We start from the raw sequence: 16,779 nt of genomic DNA, 5'->3' as shown, positions 1-16,779 counted from the left end.
CGTCTTTCCCCAGACTACATATGCTCCATTGTAGAATCCCCTACGTGTAATTTGCCTTGCGCTTACTGGCAGGGCTCCTGATATTTCAGAAGTGCCAGGCTAGAAAAGAATGACTTACTTAATCATAAAGATAAGAAAGTGATAAACCCATAAGACAAATTTTATCTTCTGACATTTTCCTATGTTCATTCCTAAATTAGCCAAGTGCAAAGACAAAGAGTGTATCAGAATATTTTCTAGGCAAGTATCTAAAAGAACAATTTCCTTTTTATTAGCAGTATCTATCTTGTACATTTAAGGATAGTTTTCCCTTGCCTAAATTGCAATTGGTAAAACTAAGTGAAAGTGAAACAAGTTCATTAATTTTAATTACATTTAATTGAAAGAATGTATTATATAATCTGAGTCAAATAAAGAACAAAAATCTATGTACTACTAAAAGTCTTGTTCCCATAATTTTAACTAGGTAAAACGGTTTATCATACGGGAACAATTTTTGAACCAAGGTACCTCAAATCCTAACTTACCTAACGTACAGAATGTATCCAAAATCCAGGACCCATGACTCCCGAGGAAACAAAATTTGGTAAACTTGTGGGTGCTTCAGTGCTGCCAAACTCTTGTTGCTTCAGCCTTGCCAGGCTGTTGCTGCAGTCACGTAATGCCTATTTTGAACATTCTATGACAGTTTCTCAGCCATTCTTGTAATCCCTTGCTCCCTTCCCCATCCAGCAGCATCCATTTAGCTGCCGACTGGCTTTGGACTTGCAATTTCCTGCTGGCTTCCCTACTGATTTTTCTCCCTGCAGGCTTCCCACAAGCAAAGTAAAGTAAATGGGCAAGCCAGCAAGAATTAGAGGAGGGAGGGAGGGAGAAAGGAAGATTTTTTTGCTTTTTTGCCCACCATAGTTATTTCGTTTCCCTTTTTAGATAATGATATATCTCTAAATCAATGACCTAACAGGGCATGGGATGTCTGATATTAAATAATCCTAAAATACTTTTAAGTCCTTCTGTGCAAGTATTAAGTATTAAGTATTTCTCAGGCACTTCTAGGCTCCTCATGCTATTGTATTCTGAATGTATCCACAGGAGACTTTTCGATTTCTAACATGCAGTCCATAACATTCAAGTCTGCAGAAGCTTCGTCTGTCAGTATCAAATGTTCTGTTCATTCCCAGGTGGCTTCCTTCTGTTAAACTGTAGAATTGCACCCATAAAAACACATGTTTTCAGTGAACCTAATTGTTACTGGGGGAGAAAACACAGTTTAACAAACTGTCAACACTGCGTGTAGAATATTTTTTTAAGGTCTCTGCCTGATCTTTATTCATACTTCACTATAAGATACAAATGTATCCAACAAGAAAGAACCATGTCATCGATAAAGGAGAATATTTGTAGTTCAGGGTTGAAATCAGGGGTCCTTGGTGCTCTCTGAGCTTGGTATTTTTTTATGCAGACATTTTATTATCCAAACTAAGATAACATTGTCAGTGCTGGGGTTTGCCTGACAACACTGACAGGAAAAGTACTAGCATTGATGACATTACTGGTGTGGGTAATGAGGCATCTGCATAAAAACTACCAAGTTCAGAGAGCACCAAGGAGCCCATGTTTCTCCTATCATTTTTGACCAGGAAGAAATTCCAGAGGGCAACTACTATAGTGCAGTTGAAAGAAAATGTTCATCCTTTTCCTGGATATTACTGTGTGCCTCCAGTTACCATTGCTGCCCGATAACCCTTCCACCAATAATGCTTTAAATATATGCAATGTGTAACCTTATTGATTAAGCAGCAGTAGACAACCTTTAAGGCAGACTAAGTCCTGAAGCACAATTTCTGCATCCCCCAGAACCCTTTCTAAAACGGTAAAAGTAAAAAAAATTGCATCTGACTTAAAAAGAAACAGAACACACACACATACCAACCCACACCGTCCACTTGCATGAAATCAGCACAGTGCAAAGAGAGGTCAGGGTTATTAACAAGGGGCCTGAAGTCAGAAAACAACCAGTCACATGGCCTTTAATCAGCATTGGTAGCCAAGGGTCAGAATCCGCAACATCTGTAATGTCTATAGTCTGTAATGCAAGGCAAGATCCAAAAGCTGGAAGAAAAGAAACAATGGCATGCACTTAAAAAGCAGCATTTTATCCCCAGCCTTTTGAGCTCTCAAGCAGAGCAATTGGCAAGGCAGGAGTGCAGCTACACACAGGATTGATAACTAACCAGTCGCCTCAGTGCAAGTAATAATTGCTAGCTATTTCTCAAGGGCAGGAAGACACAATATTCTCCTCTACCTACCCACAGGTCAATGGTTTGTGCATCCTCTACCCATTTTTTCCTACTATATGTCAGAATAGTGTTTTCCAATTTGCAGTGGCACTAGTGACATTGTTTTGCCTATTGTGTGTCAACTTCCTCCATTTCAGTCGACTGCTATATACTGTGGCAGAAACAGCCCCTACCCTCCTGTCACCCAATATGTGCCTATTTTGCCCAGTGCTGCTAGACCAGTAAAACAACACTCATTTTTGGGTTTTTTATTGTTTGCATTCGTGTTTTAACACATCTATCTTTATTGTCCATCCATGTGTGGGATAAGAAACAGGCAGAAAAGGGTGTGATTTTAAACCATCCTCCTGTTTCTTGCTCCCTGCATCTTTGACATCAATCATGCTCCATTTCAGACTTACTCTGGCAATTAAATTAAGGAATAGATAATTGGTCCTTTTGGTCACAATGATCTGGTAATCAGATTTTGTATTTTATTTTTTATAAAACAAATTATCTGGGTTACCAGGTACCAGCAATGTACTATTTTGATGGTTGTTCCAGGGAACAGGAAGCTGGCTCTGATAGGCCTTAGGTCTGATCCAATAGAATGTTTCATGTTTTTAGCTTATGTAAAGCCAATATAGCTGGTTAATATTTTAAAATATTATTTGATGCCAGGTTAAAGTAGATGCCTATGTTAATATCGACCTTTATCAATCTAAATTGAAAAATGCAACCCATTATCTTATTACAATGCTTATTAGTCACTGTTTCTAGATGTTTCCAAGCCACGTGATAGTTCGTGAAAGATTAAGCCATGTGTCACTAGAACTCAGTGAAAAAGAAATAGAAGAGATTCTTTTAAAAAAGAAATGGGATTTTTTAATCTTGCAGAAGTTAGCTTCTGGGCTATTTCTCATCTCTGACTGGACCCCTGGAGAAATGACTATATTTCATTTTCTTTGTACAAGAATTATAGCTGAAATTTTTGTTCTAACAGTATTTCTTTTTTCCCCCAAGCAGTATGTGTCTGAAAGACAATGATTTAATTTGCTGTTTATCTGTTCTTTTGTTAAATATGATTGCAATAATTTGGATAATGCTTATAGAAAGCTGGCCTTTCTATTCCCTAATCTGGCATATCCTAATTTTTCAAACAAAAATCCACTCTGCTCTAAGAAAAAAAGTAAGTTAAGATAGGGACTGGCTGGAGATTCCAGGAATAGCATCTGAAGGATGCTAAGATGAAGAAAACTGTTTTATCCAAAAGAGAATAGGAGTCATATTCCATAAGACCCACCCAAAATCCTCTAAATGAGATTCAGAAATGGCACTTCTTTCTAAAGGCTTGTTTTTCTGGCTGGAAAGCTCTTTTTTAATTAACACATTTTGGTCTTTGTACTTTATTCAGCAGCAAGAAACTTCATCAGCAATTATTACTCAAATGGTTTATGAGGAGAGCAACACTGGATTTTTTAAAATATTGTTTTTAAATAGTGTAACAGTTAAGCAAAAAGGAAGGTATTCATATACTTTATAATACCAGTTTTGCTAAGTAAGTAAACAATACACATTTAGTCCCCAAGAGTGCATTATGCTAGTCAGTTCAGCAGCTGTGTTTGATCAACTTTTAATTTTTTATGTAAGCTTCTTATTTAACTCATAGTTTAACACATGTCAAACTCACGGCGTCACATGACATCATGCAACGTATCGGCGTTTTGCCATTGCCAGCGATGGGGTGGGCACAGCTTCCGGATGATGTGTCAGCCTGTGGGCCGACAGTTTGACACCCCTGCCCTAAGTCATAAAATAACTAATCAGAGTTAACATGAATTAGTACTAACCAAAAAGACTCTTTATAACTATAGGACAAATAATGCAGTAGCAACAGGCCTCCAATAAGCATTTTGTTACAATGCCCAGCCATTTCTCCAAGGATCAGAGGGCATGCTGGCCACATAAAATCCGCAGATCTTAAAGTTGATGTGGTTGAAGAACACTGGGCTACATTATAGATCCAAACCATTTACAGCAAACTTTAGTTTCTAAATATCCAGGGAACCATCATACTAAGATCTTTTAATATTTACCAATGCACTAAATTACTCATAAAAGCATAGTGTTTGATTCTCCTAATGGACATTTTATTATTCTGCATCTCCTCCCATAAAGTGCTCTGAGAGAATTAAATATCAAAAAGCTTTGTTCACGCAATGTTCTTTTTAAAAAATACATGCAATCTTAGTGATTGGCAATTTAAAACTATTTAAAGCATTTTGAATAATCCCTTTCTAGTTATCCCTCAGAGTGCTCTCTGATCTTAGGACAACTTAAATCAACATGACAGTACAAAATGACTCAAGAATTTAAATTGGCTCTAACCCAATCCATTCATCTGTAGCTGGGGTACACAATTGGCAGTTCCCATGGTCAGACAGGATGAAAACCTTAGGATCACAAAGTAGTTATACTTCTGCTTAAACATTTAAATCAAACAAATGAACAGAATATTTACTGTATCTTGGTTTTCCTACATAAGAACAAAGCAAGTCAAAATTGTCTTCTGAAAATAGGATCAACAATGCTTAGAGGAAAGATTGTAAGAGTAGTGAGAATCCTACTCTTTGCCTACTAAGACAAAGCCTTAGACTGATTATGTTGCCACACTGCCATACTGAAGAGTTCCATGGCTAGCTTGCACCATTAGATGCTTCTCTTTCCACCCCGCTTCAGTGGAAGGAGATACAGATAGGGAAGATCTGATACCAATTTCTCAGTTTAGCAATAAAGAAAAAAGCAAATTGGGGCTTGAGTAGAAAAGAAAAGTGATCTAGCAAAATTATTTTGAGGTTTATGTATGCATCCACCAAGAAAAGACAGTAAGTTCATTTATAGAGCCATAGTAAACCTTCAATTTGCATCCAGTTCAGCTGTGTCCATGCAGGGCATGGCAAACCCCACAGCAGTCCCACCTGCTTGTCAAGAGAAATTCAAAGAGGATGTCTTGATATGTAGTTCTCAAAATAATGTATTTGACAATATTTCTCAATTTGCTAAACCAAATCCTGCTATTTCTCAGCTCCATGTTTTTGTATATTTTTTCTGGGGCTTGTGGCCTTCCCTGACCTGATTCCTCTCACATATGCTGGGTTGAAATTTTTATAACTCATAGTCGTGTTAACTGGATGTTAAGGGTTCCAATCTAAAACTTCTGGAGGACAGGGTAGGGAGAATATTTTATAATGTAATTCTCTTGAACAAGCTGATTGATTATATAAATATTGTAATTTGTTATATTTAGTAAATCTTTAATAAATGTTATGGGTAGATTTTTGCTATTAAATCAATAAATTAACTCTCTTTAACTTATACTTGCCAAAATTAAATTATACATTACACTGGCATCTCTCATACTTAGTCGCAAGTTCTCCTTTATATTATCCACCTCTTTCCTGGCAATCATTGTTTTTTCCCAAAATACTTTTTCCCAAGCTAGACTTATTTCCAGAACTGAAAATAGCTTGCAGGGAGTGGCTATTAAGGGAGAAAATAAGAATACTGAGCAAGTGATGAGTTAAGCATCCACATACAAACCATAGATTGACATTTGAGCAGAGGATGACAGACACAAGAAAACTCTGTTCATTGGTTTTTGTTGGTGGATTCCATTTTGACAGAGCCCTATTGAATGTGTGGATAATTTCTCTTATATCCATACTCTAATGCGTAGTGAAGCATCCACAATATTTCTGCTTATTCCAAGCTTGCTGATAAAATTCTTATTTTTTTTCTGTAATGATGTCAAGAAAGCCATTTGCTGATGTTCATTAATAGGAAACAAAAGGAAACCATTTGGGTTTCTTTCCATAATGCAAACTTTCTTGCATTTAAGATAGCACTCCCTGGCATTCTTCGGTGCTTCTCAATAAAAAGGATTGTTTCTTTGTTGAGAAAAATGTAGCAATCTCACAGCAAGGATACCTAAAAGCTTCAGTCTTCAGCAGCTGTTTGGCGCTCCTTTGCTCCATGCCTTTTATGAGATTATTATACAGTGTACATTAAGAATAAATAGCACATCAGGTGGTGCAAACCAAAAGAATCAAAATGTTCTACAACAAACATCTAGTTACATAATTGTATTGCTAATAGAGAAGTAATCAGAAGACTTGTAGATAATTCACAGTGATTTGAGAAATGGTAATATGTGGAGGAAAATGTGGCCTATTCTGATGAGTCATATTTCCAGAAGCTTACAGGATCAAGCAAAACAGATAACACTGTCTTAGGCTTTAGTCCCAAAACAAGCTCAGCTAGAGGAAAACTATCAAAGGAAATAACCGGCTTTGGGAGGGTACCCACCAGCATTCTCAAATAATACTTTTGATCTTTCAACTGGGGCCTCTCCTGAATGTATTACAATTATCTGGGCCATAAAGAAGGTGGCATGTGTGGTCATTTTAATATTGAGACGTCCTTGGAATCACTTTGCTTTATGTACTCAGTATATTTTTCCTAGATTAAGCTCTGAAAAATAAATAGTTATGCTATTTTAAATCAGGCACTAGTAATCATAGCCTTGGTGTTATCAAAGAAGAGGGCAAACCGTTTCTTACCCCACTCATGCACTCCTGGTTCAGGAATATTATTCACATGGCATTTAAAAATAAAACACCTTTGCTGGAACCAGTTAGTTTAGACCAGGGGTAGTCAATCTGGCTCAGGAATTCTGGGAGTTGAAGTCCACTAGTCATAAAAGAGGCAAGGTTGACTACCCCTGGTTTAGACTAAACAGCAGGAAATGATAAATGAAGCAATGCTAAGAAAGGCAAAGGAGGACCCCGTTATGTGGTCATTGGGTCTCGAAACATTCCCAGCATCCTAACCACTAGGCCACCGCACTCCCTCAGTATAACAACAGATACAGTTAATAAGAAAAATTAAAACTCAAGACAAATTTGGTATAAATGCAAAGTGTATAGAAGATAGAAAACAATTTGATCAGGAAGTTGAAACAAACTCCCCATGACACTTTTTAAAATTTTCTTTAGTTCAGAAAAATGTAAAAGAGAACTCAATGAAATAATATAACAAATATATTTATAAAATTATAGAATGGTGATGATGTGGAAAATGCTTTTTTTCCTCTTACACAAGGAATGAAAAGTACAGTGGCCTTTCCCTCTAAGTGATATATTTATTAAACTGTTATATATTTCATTTTTCAAAAAGGCAACTATGATAATTATGCTTGTGCCTTACAGTTGGGAACCATCCTTCATGAACCAACTTCTCTCTCTCTCTCTCTCTCTCTCTCTCTCTCTCTCTCTCTCTCTCTCTCTCTTTCTTTCTCTCTCTCTCCCTCCCTCCCTTCCTCTCTCTTTCCTTTTTCAGGAGAGGATGATGATGATGATGAATGTGGCGAAGAGAAGCTACCATCCTGCTTTGATTATGTGATGCACTTTCTGACCGTCTTCTGGAAAGTCTTTTTTGCCTTTGTTCCCCCAACAGACTACTGGAATGGTTGGGCTTGTTTTGTAGTGTCCATCATCATGATTGGCCTTCTCACAGCTTTCATTGGGGATTTGGCATCCCATTTTGGCTGCACAATTGGCCTGAAGGACTCTGTAACTGCGGTCGTATTTGTTGCATTGGGAACTTCAGTACCAGGTAAGAAAAAATAAAAGACTGCAAAAAATGTAATTTAAGTCCCTGCTACTACTTTTCATGTTGTCTCCCTTCGCTGTAAAATGAGGGTTCCCAGTAAGCCTGAAACAATCCAGGATTTGGCAGCAGTTACTTCAAAACAATTCCATTGGAATCTCATGGATTATTTCAGAGCAAATGACTGTCAATTGTAGCCCTAGATTATGTTCCCCTATCTATTACTGCATATTAACCTTTCTTAAACCAGAAAAAAATATTTTTGAACCATTTGTGGCTGAAAAGCCACTCCATTGATTACATCTTGACTCTGGGAACTAACCTTTATCTAAAATACTATTTCTTATTACATTAGTTATTTGGAAGTGATACATTCACATAAAGTTGCCAATTTTTAAGTAATCATAAAAGGACAACTACAGAATCAAAATAAAGCAAGATGTTAAATAGGTTTTGGTATCTAAAAGTGATATAGAGAGGTACAGTATCAATTGTTTATTGCTTTAGAAAGCAAACAGTCATGATCATGAAATCCAGTCACAATAGGGTCCATGCAAGGTATGGAAAGGGGGTTTAATTTTTTCTTCCTTTTCACAGACCCAATGACGCATCCAGGCAATAGTTTTTTTTCTATCATTCTAAAGATTACTTTGGGAACTGATAGAACAATAGTAATCTGCCTCCTATGGGTTGGGGAGCCTAACTCTGTGGAAGATAAATTTTTAGTGCCACTTATGTTTTATCTGTATATAGCAAAATGAAGGGGAAAAGGATTCAGGCAAGGCTTAGTCAATTTTACTTAAAGACAGAAGAAAACTCACTGAGACAAGACCAATAAATGGTTCTAAGAACAGAACACCTGATTACCTGATGCATTTTTAGGTTGTCCCCAGCAGTGGAATTATAGATCATATTTCTCTGCACATAAACTAGGGAAGATATATACATTTATTTATTTTATCTATTTATTATTTATGACATTTGTATGCTGTCCATTCCCCTACAAGATGACTCTAGGCACTTACAAGTCATAAAACAAATAAAAATAATTAAAACATTAAAACTACACATTACAATGTTATTAAATTGTACTATACACATACCTGAAAATATTAATCATATAATTTCCTGACTTATACAGCCTGTCATTTAGCAATGGCCTTCTGCACATGGGAATGTCAGGGATGTTTGCTTGCTGACACTCTATCCAAACACTTTTCCATATAAACATGTCACATATACATTTGGATCTTATCTGTTAAGAACATAGTGCGTTTGTGGAAGCTTTTCAGATTTCTTCTAGTATATTAACTCTACGGTTACAAAACTATTTTGGCTGAAGAGATAAAACAAAGCAGAATAATGATTCTGTGTACAATAGAGGTCATAAGATTCATTTATTTATGTATTTATTAAATTTATATACTGCCCATCTCACTATTACAGCAACTCTGTGTGGCTTACAATGTGATAAAAAGATTTTTAAAAGATAATACAAACCAATTAAAATTAAGAGGATTAAATAACTTAAATTAACTTCCCTAGTTTCTCCAGAATGATTACAATGAAAAAGCTTGCGCAAAAGACAATTGCAATGATTACGTCCAATTCTTACTTGTTTTATATCAGTAGTATTTCTTTTTGAACATATCATTTTAATCTCATGTAATCAGTACTTTGTCTTTCCCATCCCTGAACTTATTAGACAATTTTCCTTTTACTAGTTTTAACTTTAGGGAGAATTAAATAAGATGAGAATTAAAAACATACTAATCATTGGTCACGTTGGTAAATGATCTCTGGAGGGCCCGGGACAGAGGTTATTCCTCTGTCCTAGTTCTTTTGGACCTCTCAGCGGCTTTTGATACTGTGGACCACAGTATCATGCTGCGGCGTTTGGGTGGGTTGGGAGTGGGAGGCACGGTTATGCGGTGGTTCTCCTCCTTCCTCACCGATCGTACGCAGTCTGTATTNTCCGGGTGATCCCGGATCTCCCCTCCTTCCGCCGCGCCCTTAAGACCTGGTTATTTCAGCAGGCAGGACTGGCCTAGGGGTATTTTAAAGGGGTTTTAAATTAAATTTTTAGTAGAAGCGGCCAAATTTGAATAGTTATTTTTAATCTTTTTTAAATTTTGTATTGTACTGTACCATTGTTTTAAACTGGCTGTAAGCCACCCTGAGTCCTCCGGGAGAAGGGCGGGGTATAAATTTAATAAAATCAAAATCAAATCAAATTATATAAATATTGTAATTTGTTATATTTAGTAAATCTTTAATAAATGTTATGGGTAGATTTTTGCTATTAAATCAATAAATTAACTCTCTTTAACTTATACTTGCCAAAATTAAATTATACATTACACTGGCATCTCTCATACTTAGTCGCAAGTTCTCCTTTATATTATCCACCTCTTTCCTGGCAATCATTGTTTTTTCCCAAAATACTTTTTCCCAAGCTAGACTTATTTCCAGAACTGAAAATAGCTTGCAGGGAGTGGCTATTAAGGGAGAAAATAAGAATACTGAGCAAGTGATGAGTTAAGCATCCACATACAAACCATAGATTGACATTTGAGCAGAGGATGACAGACACAAGAAAACTGTGTTCATTGGTTTTTGTTGGTGGATTCCATTTTGACAGAGCCCTATTGAATGTGTGGATAATTTCTCTTATATCCATACTCTAATGCGTAGTGAAGCATCCACAATATTTCTGCTTATTCCAAGCTTGCTGATAAAATTCTTATTTTTTTTCTGTAATGATGTCAAGAAAGCCATTTGCTGATGTTCATTAATAGGAAACAAAAGGAAACCATTTGGGTTTCTTTCCATAATGCAAACTTTCTTGCATTTAAGATAGCACTCCCTGGCATTCTTCGGTGCTTCTCAATAAAAAGGATTGTTTCTTTGTTGAGAAAAATGTAGCAATCTCACAGCAAGGATACCTAAAAGCTTCAGTCTTCAGCAGCTGTTTGGCGCTCCTTTGCTCCATGCCTTTTATGAGATTATTATACAGTGCACATTAAGAATAAATAGCACATCAGGTGGTGCAAACCAAAAGAATCAAAATGTTCTACAACAAACATCTAGTTACATAATTGTATTACTAATAGAGAAGTAATCAGAAGACTTGTAGATAATTCACAGTGATTTGAGAAATGGTAATATGTGGAGGAAAATGTGGCCTATTCTGATGAGTCATATTTCCAGAAGCCTACAGGATCAAGCAAAACAGATAACACTGTCTTAGGCTTTAGTCCCAAAATAAGCTCAGCTAGAGGAAAACTATCAAAGGAAATAACCGGCTTTGGGAGGGTACCCACCAGCATTCTCAAATAATACTTTTGATCTTTCAACTGGGGCCTCTCCTGAATGTATTACAATTATCTGGGCCATAAAGAAGGTGGCATGTGTGGTCATTTTAATATTGAGACTGCCTTGGAATCACTTTGCTTTATGTACTCAGTATATTTTTCCTAGATTAAGCTCTGAAAAATAAATAGTTATGCTATTTTAAATCAGGCACTAGTAATCATAGCCTTGGTGTTATCAAAGAAGAGGGCAAACCGTTTCTTACCGCACTCATGCACTCCTGGTTCAGGAATATTATTCACATGGCATTTAAAAATAAAACACCTTTGCTGGAACCAGTTAGTTTAGACCAGGGGTAGTCAATCTGGCTCAGGAATTCTGGGAGTTCAAGTCCACGAGTCATAAAAGAGCCAAGGTTGACTACCCCTGGTTTAGACTAAACAGCAGGAAATGATAAATGAAGCAATGCTAAGAAAGGCAAAGGAGGACCCCGTTATGTGGTCATTGGGTCTCGAAACATTCCCAGCATCCTAACCACTAGGCCACCGCACTCCCTCAGTATAACAACAGATACAGTTAATAAGAAAAATTAAAACTCAAGACAAATTTGGTATAAATGCAAAGTGTATAGAAGATAGAAAACAATTTGATCAGGAAGTTGAAACAAACTCCCCATGACACTTTTTAAAATTTTCTTTAGTTCAGAAAAATGTAAAAGAGAACTCAATGAAATAATATAACAAATATATTTATAAAATTATAGAACGGTGATGATGTGGAAAATGCTTTTTTTCCTCTTACACAAGGAATGAAAAGTACAGTGGCCTTTCCCTCTAAGTGATATATTTATTAAACTGTTATATATTTCATTTTTCAAAAAGGCAACTATGATAATTATGCTTGTGCCTTACAGTTGGGAACCATCCTTCATGAACCAACTTTTCTCTCTCTCTCTCTCTCTCTCTCTCTCTCTCTCTCTCTCTCTCTCTCTCTCTCTCTCTCTCTCTCTCTCTCTCTCTCTCTCTCTCTCTCTCCCTCCCTCCCTCCCTCCCTTCCTCTCTCTTTCCTTTTTCAGGAGAGGATGATGATGATGATGAATGTGGCGAAGAGAAGCTACCATCCTGCTTTGATTATGTGATGCACTTTCTGACCGTCTTCTGGAAAGTCTTTTTTGCCTTTGTTCCCCCAACAGACTACTGGAATGGTTGGGCTTGTTTTGTAGTGTCCATCATCATGATTGGCCTTCTCACAGCTTTCATTGGGGATTTGGCATCCCATTTTGGCTGCACAATTGGCCTGAAGGACTCTGTAACTGCGGTCGTATTTGTTGCATTGGGAACTTCAGTACCAGGTAAGAAAAAATAAAAGACTACAAAAAATGTAATTTAAGTCCCTGCTACTACTTTTCATGTTGTCTCCCTTCGCTGTAAAATGAGGGTTCCCAGTAAGCCTGAAACAATCCAGGATTTGGCAGCAATTACTTCAAAACAATTCCATTGGAATCTCATGGATTATTTCAGAGCAAATGACTGTCAATTGTAGCCCTAGATTATGTTCCCCTATCTATTACTGCCTATTAACCTTTCTTAAACCAGAAAAAAATATTTTTGAACCATTTGTGGCTGAAAAGCCACTCCATTGATTACATCTTGACTCTGGGAACTAACCTTTATCTAAAATACTATTTCTTATTACATTAGTTATTTGGAAGTGATACATTCACATAAAGTTGCCAATTTTTAAGTAATCATAAAAGGACAACTACAGAATCAAAATAAAGCAAGATGTTAAATAGGTTTTGGTATCTAAAAGTGATATAGAGAGGTACAGTATCAATTGTTTATTGCTTTAGAAAGCAAACAGTCATGATCATGAAATCCAGTCACAATAGGGTCCATGCAAGGTATGGAAAGGGGGTTTAATTTTTTCTTCCTTTTCACAGACCCAATGACGCATCCAGGCAATAGTTTCTTTTCTATCATTCTAAAGATTACTTTGGGAACTGATAGAACAATAGTAATCAGCCTCCTATGGGTTGGGGAGCCTAACTCTGTGGAAGATAAATTTTTAGTGCCACTTATGTTTTATCTGTATATAGCAAAATGAAGGGGAAAAGGATTCAGGCAAGGCATAGTCAATTTTACTTAAAGACAGAAGAAAACTCACTGAGACAAGACCAATAAATGGTTCTAAGAACAGAACACCTGATTACCTGATGCATTTTTAGGTTGTCCCCAGCAGTGGAATTATAGATCATATTTCTCTGCACATAAACTAGGGAAGATATATACATTTATTTATTTTATCTATTTATTATTTATGACATTTGTATGCTGTCCATTCCCCTACAAGATGACTCTAGGCACTTACAAGTCATAAAACAAATAAAAATAATTAAAACATTAAAACTACACATTAAAATGTTATTAAATTGTACTATACACATACCTGAAAATATTAATCATATAATTTCCTGACCTATACAGCCTGTCATTTAGCAATGGCCTTCTGCACATGGGAATGTCAGGGATATTTGCTTGCTGACACTCTATCCAAACACTTTTCCATATAAACATGTCACATATACATTTGGATCTTATCTGTTAAGAACATAGTGCGTTTGTGGAAGCTTTTCAGATTTCTTCTAGTATATTAACTCTACGGTTACAAAACTATTTTGGCTGAAGAGATAAAACAAAGCAGAATAATGATTCTGTGTACAATAGAGGTCATAAGATTCATTTATTTATGTATTTATTAAATTTATATACTGCCCATCTCACTATTACAGCAACTCTGTGTGGCTTACAATGTGATAAAAATATTTTTAAAAGATAATACAAACCAATTAAAATTAAGAGGATTAAATAACTTAAATTAACTTCCCTAGTTTCTCCAGAATGATTACAATGAAAAAGCTTGCGCAAAAGACAATTGCAATGATTACGTCCAATTCTTACTTGTTTTATATCAGTAGTATTTCTTTTTGAACATATCATTTTAATCTCATGTAATCAGTACTTTGTCTTTCCCATCCCTGAACTTATTAGACAATTTTCCTTTTACTAGTTTTAACTTTAGGGAGAATTAAATAAGATGAGAATTAAAAACATACTAATCATGATAATAATTCAATTTAGTATGAATACTGTACTTACAGGTTTTTGAAAATCCTTTTGTTCCCAAGTCTATTTCAAGATGGGTAACAAAAAGCATAATAAAATGCTTTCTATATTGCTCAATGGCATCAATTAATGAGGATTTTGATATGTCCATGTCCAGAGAAGACAACCAAGGCTTAAACAGAGGAAGTGAGCAAGTGGGAAGTCACATCTAAAGGACCAGTTCTACTATTTAGCATTGTGAGGCCAACACCTCAGATGATGATTGGATGCTGGGAGGTAGCAGCAACAAATTGGAAAACAGAATTAAGCATCATGCAATTCTTCAAACACTCTCTAAGTTACCCTGCAAGCAATCACTCTCTGCTAGCACTGAATCTCATGTAACTCCATGCCATTATGGACTGTAACTCAGTGATAAAGTTATACGGGATGTATGTATGCAGATGATCCTGGAAACATTCCCAAGTGGTCACATTGCCAGTGTGGAAGAAAAATCCAACTGCCGATACAATCAGATTGTGCACATTGCCCAATTCACTGGCAACAATTTGCTTTAGGCTGCCAAAAAAGGGAGCAGAAAGATTGATATATGTTCATCTTTTCAGTTATTTAGTATGCAGGAATCAGCAGTATTTCATGATCTGGAGATAAGATTAACACTTACAAATGTCTACCCATCCCAGTTATAGGATACAAATCAGTAAAAATAGTTTTTATTTAAAAAAAAAACAGCTGAGAATTTTTCAATGGAGGACCCAAACCCAAGCTCATAGATCAGAAGAGAGAAAAGTTGAGAATGAAGAGCAAGTTAAAAAAACAAAACAAGCTAGAGGCACAAAACAAAAATCAATATCCGAAAGTTTAGTAGTGAGCTACTAAGGAACAGCCAATTGACTTAACTCGGCATTAAACTGTTTGAATTGGGCACCCATCTTTTGCACAAGACAGCTTCTTATCAATCTCATTGCCTAATTCCCAACATCATGAATTTACTTCTGAGTAATAGTTACAGAATTATATTGTGTGAGTCACATTCAGTTTTAAGCAAAGACAGAATAGATGTATAATAGGGTTGCAGTTTCAACATAAATTACAATCATCTTGTCACTGGTATGAATGCTAGGGGTAGGAGTATTTGAATGAAATCATTGCTAGATGAGGTAATTAAATTATCCAAATGAGACATTTATTTGCAACTTAGGTGCTACTAGGTTTCCTTTTAAAGAAATGGGATTCCTTACTGAAAAGTAGTATAGTTCATGCACATAATTCAGTCCCGTTGGCCTCACTGAATAATGTGGTGATACTTAAATTATGTTTAGAGAATGTTTATTAACATTAACAAGGATATAGTTTGATAGATATATTCTAAAATAATAGTGCCTGGGAAAAGAAGAGCATTCCATACTTAATTAGAAAAAACAGCATCAACAATAGTGAAGTCTTAATTTGAAGATAAAAGATAGTTTGAAGGGAAAGTTGTCTATTTATTTATTTATTTATTTATTTATTTATTTATTTATTTATTATGTCGCCCATCTAACTCTGCAAAGCATCATGCAGTTAGATGAAGAGAAGACGTGTCCTTTGTCATTGGCCTAAGCTTCCTGTGGAGTTGCTAAACTAGGGATGCATGACCCGAGGCCCAGGATCCTACACAGCAGCCAGATCTTAGATATAGCAAGCAGAACCCTTCCAACAAATACTGCTGAATTTCAATCAAAATGAAATAAAAGAGGGAGATTTTTAAATAAGGGCAAACCTGCCCTATTTGGGTGGCAAAACCTCAGAGAACCAATAAAGTATTAGAGTGTTCTGTATTTCTTTACTGCTTTATTGATCATCCAAATTTTTGTTATTATGGAAGGTCTAAGTAAGGTAGTTTCCAGTTAGTCAGACAATCATCTGGCAGCCTATCTGGACAATAGGAAATACTGTATATTGGTTGTTCTGATTTGTTACTATATTGATGAGTCTGGGTCTTTTTACCCCATCTCATGTTTTATGTATGTTGCCTTTCTGTTTCTGATATTTTTATAATGCTTTTTAGTATTGTAAGCCACCCAGAGTCCAGAATTTGAGACCCTCTGCTATGTAAATTAAACTTATTAATAAACAAGCAAACCAACGAATTTCATAAAAACTATCCTGTGAATGAAGAGTGTTTTGCAAGCAACCTTTGCCACCCACAGCTTGCCAAGAACTCTGCTGGCTGTTGCAGAAGGACCTAGTATGAACTTTCTTATTTTGACATCAGTTCTGGAGTCTAATTATTAAGTTGCTGTGGAGCAGCAGAGGCAGTACTCTGGAAAAATTGCCTTCTTTTTAACAGCAATTATAGAAATGTCCATAGTGCTATTTTCATGAGTGAAAGCAGCTTTTGAATTTTAATATAA

The 16,779-nt window shown here is 36.1% G+C and overlaps 1 protein-coding gene across 15 annotated transcripts in view; it reads left to right on the top strand.

Annotated features, from left to right (window-relative positions):
- The window catches only part of SLC8A1 (solute carrier family 8 member A1), a 202,213-nt gene that overhangs the window by 181,716 nt on the left and 3,718 nt on the right, over window positions 1-16,779 (top strand). For all 15 annotated transcript variants that reach the window (XM_015817951.2, XM_015817955.1, XM_015817950.1 and 12 more), the window contains one exon: window positions 7,677-7,952. In XM_015817951.2, coding sequence (XP_015673437.2) covers window positions 7,677-7,952 — 276 coding nt within the window. The remainder of the gene's footprint in view (window positions 1-7,676; window positions 7,953-16,779) is intronic.

This window comes from Protobothrops mucrosquamatus, unplaced genomic scaffold (assembly GCF_001527695.2).
Source record: "Protobothrops mucrosquamatus isolate PMUCROS unplaced genomic scaffold, P.Mucros_1.0 scaffold658, whole genome shotgun sequence".
Classification (NCBI taxonomy): domain Eukaryota; kingdom Metazoa; phylum Chordata; class Lepidosauria; order Squamata; family Viperidae; genus Protobothrops; species Protobothrops mucrosquamatus.
The sequence above is the reverse complement of the archived record's forward strand: the minus strand, read 5'-3'. Positions and strand labels throughout refer to the sequence as shown.